Source organism: Sinocyclocheilus anshuiensis, unplaced genomic scaffold (assembly GCF_001515605.1).
Source record: "Sinocyclocheilus anshuiensis isolate Anshui unplaced genomic scaffold, SAMN03320099.WGS_v1.1 scaffold1365, whole genome shotgun sequence".
NCBI classification, from domain to species: domain Eukaryota; kingdom Metazoa; phylum Chordata; class Actinopteri; order Cypriniformes; family Cyprinidae; genus Sinocyclocheilus; species Sinocyclocheilus anshuiensis.
The window spans coordinates 485,053-505,590 of record NW_015551032.1 but is presented as its reverse complement, the minus strand read 5'-3'; the positions used below and the strand labels follow the sequence as shown (position 1 = coordinate 505,590).

General features: G+C 37.5%; 2 protein-coding genes across 4 annotated transcripts in view; one reads left to right on the top strand and one right to left on the bottom strand.

Annotated features, from left to right (window-relative positions):
* Nucleotides 1-12,974, top strand: part of LOC107661210 (misshapen-like kinase 1) — a 48,407-nt gene extending 35,433 nt beyond the window's left edge. The window contains 12 exon segments of the mRNA XM_016450703.1: nt 1,368-1,516; nt 1,595-1,715; nt 3,467-3,583; nt 3,741-3,852; nt 4,652-4,807; nt 5,196-5,339; nt 5,469-5,603; nt 5,806-5,906; nt 6,415-6,564; nt 6,768-6,927; nt 8,736-8,875; nt 9,610-12,974. Coding sequence (XP_016306189.1) covers nt 1,368-1,516; nt 1,595-1,715; nt 3,467-3,583; nt 3,741-3,852; nt 4,652-4,807; nt 5,196-5,339; nt 5,469-5,603; nt 5,806-5,906; nt 6,415-6,564; nt 6,768-6,927; nt 8,736-8,875; nt 9,610-9,693 — 1,569 coding nt within the window. The 3' untranslated portion in view covers nt 9,694-12,974.
* A 1,179-nt stretch (nt 12,975-14,153) lies between these two features.
* LOC107661206 (guanine nucleotide-binding protein G(I)/G(S)/G(T) subunit beta-2) overlaps nt 14,154-20,538 on the bottom strand; it is a 23,782-nt gene continuing 17,397 nt past the window's right edge. For all 3 annotated transcript variants that reach the window (XM_016450697.1, XM_016450699.1, XM_016450698.1), the window contains 6 exons: nt 19,442-19,505; nt 18,970-19,132; nt 18,612-18,678; nt 17,741-17,942; nt 17,432-17,648; nt 14,154-15,338 (listed from right to left, as the gene is read on the bottom strand). In XM_016450697.1, the coding sequence (XP_016306183.1) occupies nt 15,232-15,338; nt 17,432-17,648; nt 17,741-17,942; nt 18,612-18,678; nt 18,970-19,132; nt 19,442-19,505 (820 nt within the window). In that variant the 3' untranslated portion in view covers nt 14,154-15,231. The remainder of the gene's footprint in view (nt 15,339-17,431; nt 17,649-17,740; nt 17,943-18,611; nt 18,679-18,969; nt 19,133-19,441; nt 19,506-20,538) is intronic.

The window sequence follows — 20,538 nt, the reverse complement described above, 5'->3', positions numbered from 1 at the left end:
ACTGTAGTCTCATAATTGAAGTGTAAATTCTGCAGATTACATCATTGTCCAGTATTGTACTGTCAGCAATTTATTATTAAAACATTTTCATAATTGTAACATGCATATTTACATACATAATTATTCAGGTGCATGTGTAATAACTTGCGAAAACTTGACGCTACAGCATCTTCATCATCGTCTTGTCTGATGCACTCAGCCAAGCGTTCTAACCACAACCTCGCCCCTCCCCACCCCCCAACCATTCGAATTTCTGTTGGCGGGAATTATTTTAATGATATTCTAATGGACTGCTTTGTGATATCACAAAACCCGGAAAACAACGCTGTAGTCCAAACGAGCCGTTCGTTGTAGTTCTTGAAAAGGGATTTTTTAAAAACGAAATATCTCCCTTTGGAGATTTGTAACTTTGTAGATCTTTTTTATGCCCAAACATACACACTGAATAAAATACAAAAAGTGAAAAAGCATAATAGGACCCCTTTAAGAAATGACTACTTTTATTTAGCAAGGATGAATTAAATTGATCAAAAGTGACAGTAAAGCCTTGTATAATGTTACAAATGATTTTCATTCCCATGGTTTTCAACACTGATAATAATTAGAAATGTTTTTTGAGCATTTTTGAGCACTCCTTTTAGAATGATTTCTGAAGGATCTTGTCTTACTGAATGCTGGAGTAATGGCCGCTGAAAATTACATTTTGCCATCACAGGAATAAATTACATTATAAAATATATTCAAATAAAAAAGTTATTAAAAGTTGTAATAATTCATAATATTATTGTTTTTTTACTGTATTTTGCAAATAAATTATTTTTGCAAATAAATGAAGAGATATATCTTTTTTTGTCCATACAATCAGTCACTGTTGTTTTGAACCCCATTAACTTTGTATGGATAAAAACAGTTGAAATATTCTCTGAAATATCTTCTTTTGTGTTCCACCAAAGAAAGAAAGGATGACAGAATATTTATTTTTGGGTGAACTATCCCATTAAAAGCCATTCACATAGGATGTGCTATGTGCACAAGCATCTTGGACCATTGTGTAGATTCTCGCGTCTCTCCTCAGAAGTCTGTGTTCTGTTGATTTCAACTGAACACCAGTCCACAACCATCAGCATCTGTGGAGGGACAATCCCACACTCATGGTCTTTGTGTGACCACATTCACCCTCTCCAACCAAGATCCCAAGCTCACACCACACCCTCCGCACTCCATGTAGCTTTTAAAAGAATGCATGATAAAAACATGGTCCGACTCATTCTGGAGAGATCTAATGTTAATGTAATGATGACTGCAGATATGTGACGTGTGATGAAGTGTTTCTCACTTGCCTGTTGATTTCTTCCTCCTGTGAACAGGACCACGGTCTGTACTCTAAGGAGCGGGCAGAGGAGCAGCCGCGGCCCCCGGTGAAGGCTAATGACTACTCCTCTTCCTCAGAAAGCAGTGAGAGCAGTGAAGAGAGTGAGAGTGGAGAGGGAGCAGAAGAGGAAAGCCCTACTGACCGGTACAAGACAACAATGTGTGAATGTCTCACTGTTTTTTGGTTTCATTTTTCATATTTTTCTTTGAATGTGTTTATCAGCCCACATGATGCAGATTCTGACTCTGTGAACACTATGGTGGTCCATGAGGAGGAGGAAGGTGAAGGAGGAGATGAAGAACGTGCCGGGGGGTATGGAGACCAAACCATGCTTGTACAGAGGGTAGGATGCGTGTGTTTACTGTTTTTTTTTTCTACATTATGTTGACTAAATATCCTTGTAATGTGTATTCAGGTTTCAGATCTTTACCCCTACATGATGAGTACATCTAGCTGTACCCATGATTCAAAAAAAGTTTTCTGCAAGGATTATGTTTAGGGATGGGGTTATGGGATAAAAAAATATTTTATGTTATATATATTTTTAATAGGGATGCACCAAAATTTCAGCCGCCGAAAAATGATCGGCCTAAAGTGGCATTTTTGGTTTTTGGAAAAAACGTCTCACTGCGCGGTGTGACGCTCTGCTCAGTATTCTGCTCTATGAATGTGCATTCTGCTGAGTTGCTCATGGCCCATGTGAACGCTCCACTCTACTATTCATGCTCACCGGAAAAGCAAAGTCCGCTCAAATAACGTGCCGACAGGAAATTTCTATGTAGTTTACTTGTTACTATTTGCAATAGCGCTACTGTGCTGTAACATGGTGTAGTACAGCTGTGCTGGGCAACGCTGGTAAAATGACTCTACCCTCTCATGGCGCTATGCTCTGCTCACATGCTCTCATAATAATAGCTTTGTAGGACTATACATTATTTGGATAATTAAAAAAATATATATTGATATTTAATATTAATATATTTTCTGTCCAATTTTATTGTTTTACTGTCAGTAAAAGTGTGGTTATTTTACTGGCTTGTATTTTTTTAAATTCAGTGACATTAAAATTATGTTAAAGTTAAATTAACAAGTCTTACAAAATTATTTTATATTATTTAATAAAATAATAAATAACTATTAAAAAGCATTTTGAGTTTTGGTTTTCGGCCAAGTGCATCCAGAATTTTCGTTTTTGGTTTCTGCCCAGCATTTTCATTTTGGTGCATCCCTAATTTTTATATCCCTGTTGCTGATATATTACAGAGCAGGGTGGCTGGCATGTAATCATGTAATTTAATTTTCCGAATTTAAACAAAATATTTATATATAATTCTTGATTGGTTTATATTCATGTTGTTGTTATTTTAACACACAAAAAGGTAAAAACATGGATAAAATAGAAGATAAGCACTGTATTATCAGTATTAATTACTGTCATCTGAATAAAAATGTACAATACCGTTCCAGGGTTTGGGGTCGGTAAGATTTTTAAAATCTTTTTCAAAGAAGACTCTAATGTTCACCAAGGCTGCATTAATTAAATATAGTAACAATAATATTATTAATTTCAAATATTATTACAATATGAACTGTTTTCTATTTGAATATATTTTAAAGTGTAATTTATTCCTGTGATGGTAAAGCTGAATTTTCAGCAGCCATTACTCCAGGCTTCAGTGTCACAAGATCCTTCGGAAATCATTCTAATTTGCTTCTTTGGTGCTCAAGAATCAATTCTTATTATTATCAATGGTGAAAACCGTTGTGCTGTTGAATATTTTTGTGGAAACTGTGATATATTTCTTTCCCACGATTCTTTAATGAATAGAAAGTTTTAAAGAACAGCATTTCATTTTAATGCAGCATATACAGTGTGATGTTGTTTCACTAGCATGTTTTCTCTACCTACACTTTGAGGGTTTCCATCAGTATTGTCCCTACGATGCCTCAAAAAAAGTTGTTGAGACTTTACATGTATGCATGAAACCAAAATAATGGATTCACTGCTTTTGATGGACTGTTTTTTCCCTTTATGAAGCAAGTGGAACATGAATAATACCTATGTGTTTGTTTTTGTGTGTTTGTTTCTGGCAGACTCCAGAGAAGCGTAGTCATAATGGATACACCAACCTGCCTGATGTGGTTCAGCCCTCCCACTCTCCCACAGACTCTGCCTCCCACTCTTCCCCTGGGAAAGACTCTGCCTATGATGTGAGCTCTCTGCCCACCTAACTTTTAAAGCTTCATTCTCTCCACCGTGTATATAATTGGATCATGTTTTCTTTCTTTGTTTATTTGAGTCATTAACAGAAACATTGCACAATGTGTGCAGCTGATTGGTTAACTCAGATCATGCAATCAATTTCAGTATCAGTCCAGGGGATTGGTGAAGGCCTCTGGAAAGTCCTCTTTTACTACCTTTGTGGACCTTGGGATGTACCAGCCATCAGGGGGCACAGGCGATAATATGTCTGTTGGAGGTATGGTATTAATTTAGCTGACTCAATGCCGTTCAATGGTTTGGGGTCGGTAAAACATTGTTAATGTTTCTGAAAAAGTCTCTTATTCTCACCAAGGATACATTTATTTAATCAACATTATAGCAAAAATGGTAATATTATGAAATATTATTATAATTTAAAATAGCTGCTTTCTATTTTACTATATTTTAAAATGAAATTTATTCCTGTGATGTCTCAGCTGAATTTTCAGCATCATTACTCCAGTCTTCAGTGTCACATGATCCTTCAGAAATCATTCTGATATGCTGATTTGCTGCTCAATAAACATAACTTATGAATATTAATGATAAAAACTGTTGTGCTGGTATTTTTGTGGAAACTTTTGGAAACGGAACCCTTTTTAATTGGTTTAATACACCCTTTCTGAATAAAAGTATTCATTTACTTATTTATTTTAAAACTTAAAAAAAACAAAAAAAACTTTTGAATGGTAGTGTTTGTGCACAGGTTAAATACACTTGAAAAACATGTGAATATTGATCAGTATTTTGGTCTTGTTTTGTAATAATAAATATACTTAATATATGTACTTGAGAAACAAAATTGTGAGAGATAGGACTTCTTGTTTTAAAGATGCCATATATTTGTAAAGGAAAACAAAACCAAAAAAAAAAAAATGTTTAAGAAAAAAACATTTTTTTGTTTAGTTTTTTTGCAGTGTAGATCCGCCATCATTGCTTCGTTGTTGTGAAGGTATTGCTGACAGATGACACAATCACTCACTGCTGTGCTTCTCGGTGCTTTGCTTGTGTTGTAGGTCTGGGCTCTCGTTTTGAGCAGTTGAAGATGGAGGTGAGGAAAGGCTCCATGGTTAATGTCAATCCCACCAACACTCGTCCAGTTAGTGACACTCCTGAAATCCGCAAATACAAGAAGAGATTCAACTCGGAGATCCTCTGTGCTGCTCTCTGGGGTAAGAGATGAACGAGCCGTTTGTGTAGATGTGTGTATGTGAACTTTCTATTGTCATTTCCTTAATTCCTTCAAAGTTCAAGACTAGTTTGATGGCAGTGCCACCCTCTGGCCAAAGTGCATAAAACAAGACCAAAAAGCATTGGAACTGTGGAATAATTTGGCTTAAGTTCATTGCGCCAAACATTTTTTGGGGCCTATTAAATTCAATACTTTTTCCAAGTTTCACCATACAGCTTTCTGCCATTTTGAACTCCTACAAAGAAGTCTGAAGCTTGACAAACTTTTATTTTCAGAATAGCGCTCTAAAACTGTGTTTGTTAGGTCATGAGGGTGTTGTGTTTATATATGAGTGTGTGTATGTGTTATAACGGTGTTTGTTCTGTCAGGTGTGAATCTGCTGGTAGGGACAGAGAACGGTCTAAAGCTGCTGGATCGGAGCGGCCAGGGGAAAGTTTATTCACTTATCAACTCGCGCAGGTTTCAGCAGATGGAGGTTCTGGAGGGACTGAACCTCCTTATCACTATATCAGGTTACACACAGGCCTATTCGTCACTTTACACATACACACATGCATCTACTCATCACTATCAGGACACATGGATACATGCAACCACACCTTTCATTTTTAGGCTCTTCATGTTTAGTATCTCTCTCTCAGGCAAGAAGAATAAGGTGCGTGTGTATTATCTGGCCTGGCTGAGAAATAAAATCCTCCATAATGACCCAGAGGTGGAGAAGAAACAGGGCTGGACCACTGTAGGCGAAATGGAGGGCTGTGTGCACTACAAAGTTGGTAAGTGTGCATGTACAGAGTGCTTAATTATGCACAAAGAAAAGGCCACAAGAAATTGGCGAAAGTATGCACTACTACAGTGTGAAATGTAGGTAGTTTAGAAGACCTCAGGCAAAATACTTTAACTTTGCACTCAAACTCTTCTAAAGTACTTCATGTCATATATCACCTTTGCTGTGAACATTTTTGTTTATTTTCCCAGTGAAATATGAAAGGATTAAGTTTCTGGTTATCGCTATGAAGAATGCAGTGGAGGTTTACGCCTGGGCTCCCAAACCTTACCACAAATTCATGGCCTTCAAGGTAGAGACACTAGTTTGTTTTAATGTCAGATTGTTTTATTTATCATGTACACAGCTTACATGGGGTTTGCTGGGCATTCTAATGTTTAAAAAAAATTTCAGGAGTTTGTGTTACTTGAGCACCAAATCGTTATATTATAAAATTCAGCTTTGCTGTCACAGGAATAAATTAAATTTTTAAATATATTGAAATAGAAAACAGTTATTTTCATTTATGATATTTCACAATATTACTGTTTTTTTTTACTGATTTTTGAATGCAGCATTGGTGAGTATAAGAGTTCAAAAAGATTTCAAAAGTGATTTCAAAACCATTAAAAAAATCTTACTGACCAAACTTGTGAATGGTAGCGCAAGTTATAATAAATATTGCTTGCTGTACTGTATGTTAAAAGTAATAGAAAGTAACCAAGTACCAAATTATTTGAGGTAAACCGTTTTTTTGTGAGCATAATCTCTGTAATGTGCTATACTTTCAGTCTCTTGCTTATTTGTGTCTTTCTTCTCAGTCATTTGGAGACCTGCCACATAGGCCTCTGTTGGTTGACCTCACAGTGGAAGAGGGTCAGAGGTTAAAGGTCATCTATGGGTCAAGTGCTGGCTTCCATGCTATTGATGTTGACTCTGGAAACAACTATGACATCTACATTCCTGTACATGTGAGTTATGCTGGCATAAAGTTTTTTTTTTTTCACAAGAATGCACTGGATCACATGGGAGTGAACAGTGATTTGTGGGTCAATTGTAAAATGAAGAGAAAAGTTTTATGGTCTTATATATCTTCAGAAAGATAAATCTCCTTTGACCTCTGTTCCTCTCTTTCACTCCCTCTTGCTCTCTGCATATCTGTCTGTCTCTGTAGATCCAGTCACAGGTGACTCCTCATGCCATCGTATTCCTGCCCAATTCAGATGGGATGGAGATGCTGTTGTGTTATGAGGATGAGGGTGTTTATGTCAACACATATGGACGTATCATTAAAGATGTGGTGCTGCAGTGGGGAGAAATGCCCACATCTGTAGGCAAGTATACATTCACTCACTCTCACACACACATATAAAGTCATGTGAAAAAGAAAGGACACCCTGTTGAATACCATGGTTTTCCGTATCAAGACGACATAAAATCATCTGATTCTTAGGAGGTCTTAAATTTTGGAAAATAAATCCTCAGATGAACATCAACGCATGACATCACACCATGTCATTATTTATTTATCAAAAACTAGGCCAAAATGGAAAAGCCATGTGTGACAAACTAAGGACACCCTTACTGTTAAGATGGGAATTAAGAGGGTAAGTAACAGTCAGGCACTGCTAATCAAATACCTTTTATTAACTGATCATCAGCAAGTGTGAGCACCTCTATAAAAGCAGAGGTTTTGGCAGTTTGCTGGTCTGGAGTCTTCAGGTGTGTGTTACTACAATGCCAAAGAGGAAAGACATCAGCAATCATCTTACAGAAGCAATTGTTGCTGCCATCATTCTGGGAAGGGTAATACGGCCATTTCCAAACAATTTGAAGTCCATCATTCCACAATGAGGAAGATTATTCACTACTGGAAGACATTCAAGACAGACACCAATCTTCCCAGGAGTGGACGTCCCAGGAAATTCACCCCATGGCCAGACCATACAATACTCTGAGACAACCCAGGAACTACACCTCAGACTCTACAGGCCTCAGTTAACATGTTAAATTATGAAGTTCGTGACAGTGCAATTAGAAAAAAACCAGACCGGTATGGCATGTTTGGAAGGGTTGCCAGAAGAAAGCCTCTTTCCTCTAAAAAAGAACATGGCAGGATAGCGTTGGTTTGCAAAGCTGCATCTGAACAAACCATAAGATTTCTACAACAATGTCCTTTGAACAGACGAGATCAAAGTGGAGATGTTTGGCCATAATGCACAGCGCCACGTTTGGTGAAAACCTAAAGAGCATATCAGCACAAACACCTCATAGCAAAAGTCAAGCATGCTGGTGGAGGAGTGATGATTTTGGGTTTGTCTTGTAGCCACAGGACCTGAGCACCTCACAGTCATTGAGTCGACCATGAGCTCCTCTGTATATCAATGTATTCCAGAGTCAAATGTGAGGCCATCCCTCTGACAGCTAAAGCTTGGCCAAGATTGGGTCATGCAACAGGACAATGATCCCAAGCACACCAGCAAATCTACAACAGAATGGCTGAAAAAGAAAAGAAATCGAGGTGTTGCAATAGCCCAGTCAAAATCCAGACCTTAGCCTGACTGAAATGCTGGGGATAGAGCTGAGCATTAACAAATACCCACAAACCTCAATAAACTGGAGCAACGTTGTAAAGAAGAGTGAGCCAAAACTCCTCCAGAACGATCTGAGAGACTGATAAAGTCATACAGAAAATGATTACTTCAAGTTATTGCTGCTAAAAGTGGATCTACAAGCAACTGACTCATAGGGTGTCCCTAGTTTGTCACCCATTGCTTTTCCATATTGGATTTATTTTTGCTAAATAAATAATGACACAGTGTGATACAGTATGTCATGTGTTGTTGTTCATCTGAGGTTTTATTTTTCAAATTTTAAAACCTGCCAAGGACCATATGATTTTTTTTATGATGTCTTGATACAGAAAAGCATGGAATTTTGTGTATATATAGCCCTCATATTCTTTTTACAGAATTGTAAAATTGGTGAAATGAATGTTGTAGTCTTGTCTGGATGAAAACACATTACCTTGAATTATATAGCAGGGGATTGAGTTGTTGCAGTAGATATTTTTGTAGAGACCGTGTTAATGAAGTGAATGATAAAATATTCTAATGTCCTTGTATTTGTGTTTTGCGTGTAGCCCACATCTGCTCTAATCAGATTATGGGCTGGGGAGAGAAAGCCATTGAGATCCGTTCTGTTGAGACGGGACACCTGGATGGAGTCTTTATGCACAAGAGAGCTCAGCGGCTCAAGTTCCTGTGTGAAAGAAACGACAAGGTGATACATTTTCACATACACAGCACTTTATACAAATGGGGTACAAAATAGGGCCACTTTATTTTTTCAAAAGAAAAGTAGATGTTAAAGTGGATACTTAACCATACCTCAGGTGGTGAAAATACATTGTTAATAGTTGTTTAAGGGGGGAAAAAAGTTTTTATATTCTGTTCATGTTCTATGTCTGCTAGTTTTTCAATTCACTGCAGTTCACTCAATTTGCTGCCAAAATATAGGACGAAAGGAGATTTACCGCTGATTATAGAACCGGCTTTCTGACAAGATGCGCATTAAATATCGCATGCGATTTATCGTGCAGCCCTACTTTTATGCAAAGCAACTTGCATTGCATTTAAGATAGACATGTATTTGTTTTATTTATTTGATCAGTCCATTCTTTCCCTTGGCATTGCTATCACCATGCTCTACTATTTGAGCTAAAGGAAAGAAAAATTGAGAAAATGAAATGAGATTCTCCCGTCGAGAAAAACTGACATTACTTTAAGGGAATGGTTTATATTTAGTAATAAAGGAAAATAATGCAGGGCTGCATGCAAAATTTGAGACGGAGCTAAATATTAAGTTTTTAGTCATTAAAATAAGGTAATAATTAAAAAATATTATTTAATACAATGAACTGAATATCAATTCAGTTGAATTACACTGAAAAATAATCTTCTCACAAAGCTGATCCACTTTACGCTGTAATGTTTTTTTTTCTTTCTCTCTCTTAGGTGTTTTTTGCATCAGTGCGCTCAGGTGGCAGCAGTCAAGTCTACTTTATGACTCTCAACAGAAACTGCATTATGAACTGGTGAAAGAGCTGCCACATGAACATAGATTCTGCTGTGTGCACACATACAAACACTGAAGAGATAGTCCTCACAGATAACAACACCCACATACACTCTCACACTCTGTAAATACACACACACACACTCCTGCACAAACCTCCATATAGAACACACACAGTTATTTACTTCACATCTTCCTGAAGACACTCCTTCATTCTGCTGTGATCTCTGAGCCACCTGTACAAGGCGTGCGTGCGTCTGCCATGAGCGCGCTGCTGACCTCTGACAGAGCAATGTTGTGTTCATCTGATTCCACATGGGTTAGCTTTCAGCTCACTGGGGCCAATGTTCCTCACTGCTAATGTTTCTGACCTTTTTAGGACCAGACAAAAATACTAATTGTACATTATTCTACTAGAAATGTGTGTAAACTACGAAAATCGTTCAATTGTTGCTCGTCTTGTGACGCAGCAGCGGTGTGCGTGTGTTTGAGAGACTTTATAAGCTACTTCAAGCAGCAGAAACAACTTGAAACAGCAGTGGTGTGAATGTGGTACTGCAACAGCTGTAATTTTCCATTTCCACTGTATAGAGTAGTAGTCGTTTGTTCTTGGTTGCATTCAGAGTTCCAGATAAAAGTGATACAATGTTTTCTTTCAACAAGTAGAAGTATAGAAACTGATTTAAAAATATAAGTTTGAACATATTCTGAGATGGCTTCCCTTCTGAGCAAGGGAAGGTTTTTGCTTTCTTGACGTATAAACAATAATCTGACGCCTGTGTCACCAAACTGTTTGTTCGATTGGAACGGTGGTGGCCGCTTACGGAGCAGGATCCAGCGTTTTGCTTTTCCACTAGTCACCCACAATGGAGCAACAGTCTCTGGTTTTCGCTTTTCAAAGCACTTTTTTTCTTTCTATGTGGGAAGTATCATCATATCTACTACAGTTTGATATTCTCCGTACGTAAGCGTATTTGGTATTACTCCGACTTTTATTATCTGCTGTTCTATAGCTGTTCTATTGCAATACGTGCTGTGTGCTCGTTCTTGTTCAAAGTTTTACGAGGGAGTTTCTCTTGGGATATTTTGATTTTAGACAGGAAGATACAGTAAGCTACTCTGGATATGATTGAAAGCGCTTTTTGGCAGCATAAACGTATTGTAAATTGTAAATAGCAGCCACGATCGTATTTAGATCTCATTTGTATTCAGTAGGCACATGATTTTTTTAGGAGTTCAATCGCTACACGACTGCGTAATACACTTGAGAGTGATTTCATAACTGAGTCATGTGTTTGTGCTGTCAAAATTGCTTGATTGCTTATGGGAGGTGTAGTTTTTTTAGGCAGGCTTGTAGTTCATCAGGGATGTGTGCATTTGATCAGACTTTTTTCTTTGATATTTGGACCCCACCATTAGCAACACAAACGTCATGTTTTAGATGAAGACTTGGGTGGATTGGAGCAAGAATATTCTTTTGTTTATTTGACAGTGTGCCAATGAGCTGCACGTGTGTGCGGGAGTGAGTGAGTATCAGTGGGAAATATTAATCAGTAACGTATAGTAGGATTAGTATAAAGCAATAGTTTAAATATTATTGATGGGTTTGTGCCTGGTGTTACTGTCTCCAGCTCTGCAATACTAGACTAGAGATTTTTCTCAAGCTTTTCACTCATTTCCATGCAGATAATCTACATTTACCTAAAAAGAATACCTTCACAATCTAGTCTTTTCTCTTTCCCTATTTGATGAAGATGGTATTATACCATAAATGCTGCCTTTACAAATAAAAGTTTGTGTACACTAATCACAGAATAGAATATTTGACGCACTCTGTCCCTCCTAAACAGTTTTCTAGTTATTAACACTAAATGATTTTAGCACTGATTTGTACAGTAGCTTGTGGCGGTACAATCATCATCTATTACCTAATAGCCCCTCCCACTGGACATATTGCCTGCTGTCGCACAGTCTAGACAAACAACTAAATACAGATGACACATTCAGTAAGTCATTATTAAAATATGGCAGCGCAACACTTCAGACAAATAATTATAAATAGTTGCATTTCCGAGAGAGGCGTGGGCTTATAGTTCGATTGTTCATCATCTGTTAGTGGGCAAAATCAAACCGAACTTGAAGGCTACTGTGCCATTATGACAGATTCACTCTCTCTGAGACTTACTTCGTTTGTGCCCCTCATCCTTACTTACTTTCTCTTACTTGCTATAGAACTTAAGCATTTTCCTGCTTAGTAAATCAACCTGCCATGTTTACTGACATAACAGTGCCTTGGATTGGGGTTGGGTGTATTTGCTTGATTGTGTGCATGTGTGTGTGGGAGAGCGTTGAGCATGTGATTGTTTTAATAAGAACTGAAGTTCAGGGAAGAAAAAAAGTCCAGTGCGCAGTTAGGGGTCTTGTGCCAACAAAGTGCACTTAAACTGACAATAGCCAGAGCACCAAAACAGGCTCTTCTCACTCTGTTTTAGCACAAAAGCCATGCCATAATGAGTTCATTCCTCCAGTTTGAAGGCAGTATTTAGATGTTTGCTTACCACCATATTACAGTCCAAACGCCCTACAGTTACATGACAAGACGAGCATGTTGTGGAGTGCGTGATGGTGATGCTTGTAGCTCGTATATCACTATATCGTTTGGCCAAACGGAAAGTCTCTGGTTTTCATGCTGGAGGTTCACGAAAGGTTCGGGTTGTCATGGTGAGGAGCTGCTCGCATGCGTGTGATGTAAGTCCCCAGCATTCCCAAGAGCTCTTGGAATTTGGTGCGATTTTGCCTGTATGTTTAATAGTAAATGTGTATAACTGTGTTCACACTACTGGATTGACAGATTTTATGTTTTTATAGAAGAATTATGATGTAATGAATAACGAAATTAAATGGTTTTGCAAATTAGATAAGGAGTTTATATTAAGATTACAATGGCCTGTCGGGATGGTGGAAATGAATGGAGGGGAAAAAAAAAATATATATATATAAAATCCATGAATTCTTTTTTTTTACCCAAATGTAAATTTATATCAAAAATAGTGTAATGAACGTAACCTTATCAATAGAACTGAATAAAAGAATGCATTGATATATAGCATTTCTCTGGTTGAAGAATAATCATTCGAGCACAAAGCTTCTCCCTGTCGAGCTGTGCATACGGCTGTACGTTCAGTAGCCCTTTTTCCAAGCGAGTGTTATAAAAGAGAGCATGTGGGTGTGCGACTGTGCATGTGTGAATAGGAGAGCTATTTTTGATCTGCGTGTGTGCTGTTCATTATTCCCTCAGAGGAAAGAGAGTGGGTGAAATGTAGACCAAGACTAGTCGACAGCGATTGAGGACCAGAATGGTCAAACATACATACATCACCACTGGACTCAAGCCACAGATGAGACTCCGGTCATGTTTGTAAATGCCACTGACGACCAATTGAACATTTTAGTCTTTCCACAGCAGCTGACCACAGCACAAAAGCTCGTATTGAAATGTAATTCCATGTGTCGGGTTGTTCTGAAGGTGCACACGTTGTTGGCTTTATTGTGGACGTTATTGAATGTAATCAGTTTGTTTTATTCTGGTCTGTTAAACTGATCTGCTGGATTGAAGGCTTGTTAGACTTTTACAGAATCCATGGTTTAGGTGCACATGTAAAGATGATATTTTACACTCCATCCCCCAGATCTGAACAAATGTTTATCATTGAAATGCCTGTTCTCCTTTATATCCAACGAGAGCATCATTTTAAAAAGCTAGACTAGTTCATGTGTAGCAGTCTTCAAGAGATGCGGAGCTGTCTGGTTTTCGTTTTAAGGCCTTTACTGCTGTGTTTGAGAAATTTATCTACTCTACATGCTATTAGCACTATGCTAACACGTGGCATTTCTCTTGTCGTTCTCTAGTAATACAAAGTTAATCCCTTAGCTGATTTTTGTAAAATATTTACTACTCCAAAGAAAAAGAAAAAGTTCATGACTTGTAGTTCGTTTACTTTGTGATTTTGGTTCAATCTCATAGCAGTAGCCAGGAGGGGTTAAAGGTTGTTTTGGAGGTCTTGATAAAGTTGATCCTCTGTGATGGGTTGATTATCATTCTTTTCATTTAGTTTTTATGTTTCAGAAAAAAAAGTAGATGTTTCGGACATTTTTAGTGTTTCTGTTTAGGAGAGGGAATGCTTCAGTTGAGTTTAAGTCATTTTAAAGATTGAATGCATTCACAAGTCTGTAATGTCTCAATACAGCATTATTTGAAAATTAAAAATAACTTGATCTCTGTTAAAATGGTGTAACTCTTTATTCCTTCAAGCTCATTTTATTAGATTTTATTATTTTTTAAACAATATATTTAAATTAACTTGTTTGCTCATGGTAGCATGTGCTCATATATTTTTATGACATATTAGATAATTATCAAATAGGGTACAAAAGCTCAGATGAGTCAATTAAATGTCATACTGTTTCCTGTGACTGAGACAGGAACCATAAAGAAGTGACTGGGCTGTAGTAGATATTAGAAAAAAAAATGTGAAAAACACATTCTGATGTTAACGCAAAAAGATTTGCATCCAATCCAACTTTCCAAATGTTGGCCCAAATTTATCATATGCAAATGTGTTCGGTATCACACTTCTGTTGCTGTTTATACTTTTGCAACACTGTCAGATTAATAATTTTGCTGGTCCAATGTGAAGTCTGGGTCCTTAAAAAAACAGCTGAGAAGCACTTTTATGAATGGAGTAATTTCACATAAGTATTCACACAGCCTTGTGAGCCACCTGTGGTCACATATTTAGTGGCACAGATTTTTATTGATTTATTTTCAGTTTCCTTTATTCTCCTTAGGGTGTGGCACACAGGAAAACATGAATAAAAGCTTTAAAAAAAAAAGTCAAATCTAAACAAAAATGAAAGTCAAAACATCATATATTTACTTGTATACTGGAATATGCCGGCATATGCATCTATAAAAACATGGACTACATAAAGTGTGATCTGAATCAACTAGGACAATTCTTGGTGGGTAACTGTCTCAGGTCTTCCATATTTTCAACTCTACATGCTCATGGAAACATCAGTACTTTAGGCTTATTTTTGAGTATAGATGACAGAATGGAAGTCAAAATAAAAATGATTGCTCTTAAATGGATCAACACCCACCACTTAGAGCTCAAGGTTCAGTCTCAAAATAAAGCGTCAAAAAAATGTTTTAGATTTGTACGCTCAAATTAGACAACTCACTCAATGCACATTTCTCCAAATGTACTTGTGTACCATGTAGGTCCAGCAAACCTTTAGTAAGGGGGAAAAAAGCAAGTGTGTGTGTGTAAACATTCCTGTTTCAAACTTGTGGTCCAAACCTACCTATAGTGTGACTATATGTATAGAGTGTCGCACTGAAGAGACTGGTGTAAACGTGTAACTAATTATATATATTATGTACAGGTTTTTGTCAGGCATGTGTCCGTGTAGGCAAGTGTACATCATATGTACAGTAAAGTACATACATTGTGTATGATGAGTGAATAATGTGTACAATATGTGAGCTGTGTGTGTGGTCAGTTCCAGATCTTCAGGAAGCTGTCCCAGGAACCTGTGCTTACAGCCATGCCATCATCTGTGACCCCAAGACAGCTCACACGATTATCATGGCCAGCCAGCACTCCTGTAAAAGACAATGAGTGTGACGGGTTAAAGTGTAAACATACAGTTTATATTGGGCCAGTTCAAAACCTGTATTTTAGTGGATTTCCCACCTCATGCATGCAGCATGTATACGCTACCGTTCAAAAGTTTGGGATCGGTAAGATCTATTAAATGTTTGGAAAGAAGTCTCGTATGCTCAACAAGGATGCATTTCTTTGATCAAAAAGACATCAAAGGTAGTTATATCGTGAAATATTACAATTAAAAAAAATCTAAATTCTTTTCTATTTTAATACATGTTAAAATGTAATTTATACCTGTGATAGCAAATCTAAATTTTCAGCATCATTACTCAAGTCTTCAGTGTCACATAATCCTTCAGAAATCATTCTAATGCTGATCTGATGCTAAAACTTGAATCAGTTGTGCTGCTTAAAGTACCCCTATTATGCCATTTTTAAGGTTCCTAATATTGTTTTGGGAGTCTCCTACAATAGGTTTGCATGCATGCAAGGTCAAACAACGCTTTCATTTTCTCAAAATATGCTTTTAATACCACCTCATTTTTCAGCGATTCTTAAATGATTCGTTCGAATCAGTTCTAAAGGTGCGTCCCAAATCATGTACTTGTGCACTATTCTATGACGTTTTGTAGTATAAATAGTGTGAGTAGTGCATTCACACTGAAAATTCCAAAAAGAAAAAGTGCACTTTAAATACCTGGATGATATAAGAAAACAAAGTGTGGAATGTTGGACACTTCATGCACTCAACTGTCGCAGCTTTAATTATGTACCGAAGGGGGAGCGGCTATCAGACTCTGATTATGAATGACAAAATAACCTTATATAATTCATACACTACATGGTTGAGTACATAGTGCATAAGTACATAGTGTATGAGTGCATAGTGTATAGTGCGTCATTTGGGATGCAGCTAATGATTCAGTGTCTCTAAACCCCTCCTTCTCGTGAGCTGTCTCTGCTCTGATTGGTCAGATGGCCCAGTGTGTTGTGATTGGTCCACCGTGTACAGTGTGTCTCGGAAACATTACATCCGTTATCATAGTTCTGTATTTTGAACGCTCTGTAGAAAATATAAACATCTATTATTACCATCCTTACTTGTGATTCAGTAGAGCTAGCTGGTCCAAATAAACTGGGTACTGCGCAGTTTATTGATCTTTCAAGAGCAAGCGTTTTGTTAACCCCACATTAGAGAAGCAGTCGTCAGTAAAATGACGTGTTTGAGGGTGGCCAACATAGAACATAGGTGGCCATTATGTAAATGTGTTACTAACGACTCGTGCAGTCGATTCTTTCTTTTGGGAGACAATAACTTTATGCACTTTTGGCTTTACAACTTTGCAGATCGTTTGCATTCACATACAGCTACATTACACACTGCATGAAAGGCACTATTCAAAATGGCATAACGGGCACTTAAATGTTTTTGTGGAAAAATATTTTGTGAGATGTTTTTCAGGATTCTTTGATGAATAGATGTTTATTTGAAAATAATTTATTTGAAATATAAATCGACTGTAACATTATTATTATTATAACATTCTTGTAACATAATTGTCTAAATAAAAGTAATAATTTATTTAAAAATAAAATTGTACTGATCCTAACCTGAAAGGAAGTGTAAAAATGAAGCAAAATAATATAAAATAACAGTATTATGATATGAATATATAATAGTATGAATAATTTCCATTTAAAAGGCACATTAAAACATTTTTTTATTAATAATGTGCATTTGAGTAATGTACTTTTATTTTGTAAATATAATATAATCTACTTTAATTGAAGTAATCTACACTACAAGCAAGTGTAGCAATGCAACAAAACTATCTTGTACTGTAGGCAGCTCGTTTTTTTTTTTTTTTTACACGATCGGCATAATTTGTTACAGTCTGATACAAGAATTTAGAGCTAATTTCTGTATTTTACATTTGTGTAAATACCAGTGCCGGATTGTTCAATCTTCTGTTCCCCTAAACCCCGTAGATCCTACGTCACTATTGTTCAGAGACCTCACAAGTTACAAATGAAACATTTTGCAAACGGTTACTGTACTGCCACAAAATATTAACGCCAGTATGCTCACCTGCTCGGTCTCCCTTCATGGCGTCCCAGATGTTGCAGTTAAAGTCATCGTAGCCGGCGAGTAGCAGACGGCCAGAGCGGGAGAAGGCCACAGAGGTGATGCCACAGATGATATTATCATGAGAGTATAAACACAGCTCCTGATCCGCACGCAGGTCAAACAGCCTGCAGGTGGCGTCATCAGAACCAGTCGCGAACGCACTGCCGCTGGGGAAGAACTGAGAGATGGAGGAGAAAATAAGTGAAAAGCAATTGTGATCTACTTTGATTCTGCGATTTGTCTATTTGTTTAAGCAGCGCGTTTACTCACACAGACAGCGTTGATGTCTGACTCGTGTCCGGTGAACGTCTGTCTGCACATGCTATCTCTGATGTCCCAGAGTTTAATGGAGGCGTCACAGGCCCCCGAGATGAAGGTCCGTGAGTCTGGAGCCAATGACAGACTCATCACATCTCCACTGTGACCTGAGAACAGCGTGGTCTGCTGCCCAGTCTCAATGTCCCACAGAGCGCTGGCACAAACACAAATACAAGGTTAAAACATACAAACTGCACAGACATTATTGAATAATGTAAGTGTACGTTCAAAAGAAGCTGTAACTGAAAGTGAACGGTGTGTTTGATTGCAGCTATTCTCATCTGGTCTGATCACGGACAGCAGGGAAAAAACAATAAAATGCAAAACAAACAGGCTCATCAACTTTTAAAAGAGAGGAGAAATGCTTCCCATATCTTTTTCTGTTGACGTCCAAATTCATCTCTCTTAATAAAAGCTAGCTATGCTAACATAGACTTGGTTGCGTGATATGTCTTCATTCTCAAAATCATGAAACTACAAAAGGTGAAAGAAAATATGACCCAGACTACAAATAAAACAGTTGCAACAAGGATAAAATTGATGTGCTGATTTGATTTTTTTTCACTTGTGAATACTGATTTCTGAGTTTAATATTAAATAATATTAAACATTCTAATTATTAACACATTTCAATTGTATATTAGTATTAATAATATATTTTTTTTAAATCATGTTTGATTTTAAGGGCATTTGTGTTCACATTTGTACGATAGACAATTCTGGTACTATGGTACCACAAATTTTGGTCCTGAAGGAAAACCAGTTAAGGACCACTGTAGTTTTTCACATTTTCAGTGTAGTACAGTGTTGTTATTGAACACACCAGGTTGTGTCTCCTGAACTGGTGATAATTTGATTGTCATCTATGAAACGGCAACAGGAAAGGTAACCTAGGAAATGAACAGACAGGAAGTCAACATGTCGCACCCTGAAACTGCATGATGGTAGAAAAAACTTTTTAACGGCTGTCTGATTCTCTTTTCTTTCAGACGTACAAAAAAAGACATACAGAAAAAATGCAGTCATGAGCAGTGTATTTGATTGCTGCCAACAACAGTATACAAACTGATCTATGAATCAATCAAAAATATTTATACTTCTTTGTATAAAAGCTATTCATGTTTATGACATTGCTTTACTGTTCTGGGTAAATGAAGGTGAATATGTGCGTGTTATCAAACCTGTGTGTCCAGGCAGCTCTCGGCTGACTCTAACATTGCCCTCTCTAGTCTTTAAGCTGTATATGGAGCAAATGTTGTCCAGTCCACCACAGGCCACAAAGTTTCCAGATGGCGCATACACACACGTCATCACCCATGATGACCGTAACGGGATGGCGTGAATCTGAAGTTTATAATATTGAACACACGCAAAGATTAAAACAGGCTGTTGAAATATAACCTACGAGAAAATATTTAACTGACCTTTTGCCAGTGTTAGTGGTGAACTGTCTTCCTAAATAATCATTTAGTTCACCTGATGAATATAATGTGACTTTACAATACACTTACTACAGGGACAATCAACTTGGCATTGGTTTACTTGATGGTGATAGACAGTTCATGAAAAGCTTTGGTTACTAACTCAAAAAACTACAGTACTTGGCTGCACCATCATGTGCTTTATGTGTAATAATATGATGGAGCTACAGACCTTGTTTGTAGTGTAGCTGTCCCAGACAATGAGTTTTCCATCCTGTGAGGCACTAACAAGAAGCCTGAGGATAAGATAAGAAAACGGACATATATTATTATAGATAAAAAGAGAATACAAGTGTCAGGATTCTGGACTGTCCGTGTCGTGTTTTGCCCATTTCTGTTCCTGTTTGTCCTTATTTGGTCAAGTTCCTGTCCTCGTTTAGTTTGATTATTAGTTTATTCCCCGCACATGTCTATCCCTGGTCAAGTCGAGTATATAATGTGTAGTCTGCCTCATGTTTCTTGGTCGGGTCTACGGAGTCGTGTTCGTGTGTCGCTCCTTGTTCCTGAGTTGGATTTACCCGTGTCTTGGATATAATAAAGACTATTTTGTGTATTCCACGGCTCCGTGTTCCTTCCGGCAGCGATCGTGACAACAAGACAGTGAGTGAAGTGGCTGGTGGCAACTGAAAGTTTGTGCTACACAACTATTTATTTTACAGAGTTATTTTGAATTCATAAACTGAACTTACAGCTTTCAGCTGCACTCACTTTATTTCTTTATTCCAGCTCAATTCAGCTAGTTGGTGAGAAAAAATGAACTGAATCACCAAGTAGCTTATGTTATTTGCTTGTAAGCTTATGTATTCTCAGTACTGCTGTTTCCTATATGGAGAGTACGCAGCCTTAGGCAACTAGAAAGTGGGCACGAAATTAAGTTTTTTTTTTTTTAGGGTTAGTGCACACATTTGGCTGGTGTTTTTTAAATTTTACACACAGGCACCTTTAAAGGGGTCATATGATGCGATTTCAATTTTTCCTTTCTCTTTGGAGTGTTTTGGGCAGTGTAGAGTAGCACTTGTTGTTTGTCATTTCTCCGATCACAAATGCAGACATGGTTTTATGTTTACGCGGCGCGATGCAATGCAACGCGTAAAAAGACAGTCATTATAATCTGTAATTATGTCCCCACTCAATGCAACAAATGCCTCTTTTATAATGGGTTTTAATGTTTTTGTCTCGACGCTCCGGCTGGACAAGGCATTACAATATGGTAAGGGGCGTAACATTTCCGTCACACGCTTGAGGTATTCGGCCAATCACAACGCACAA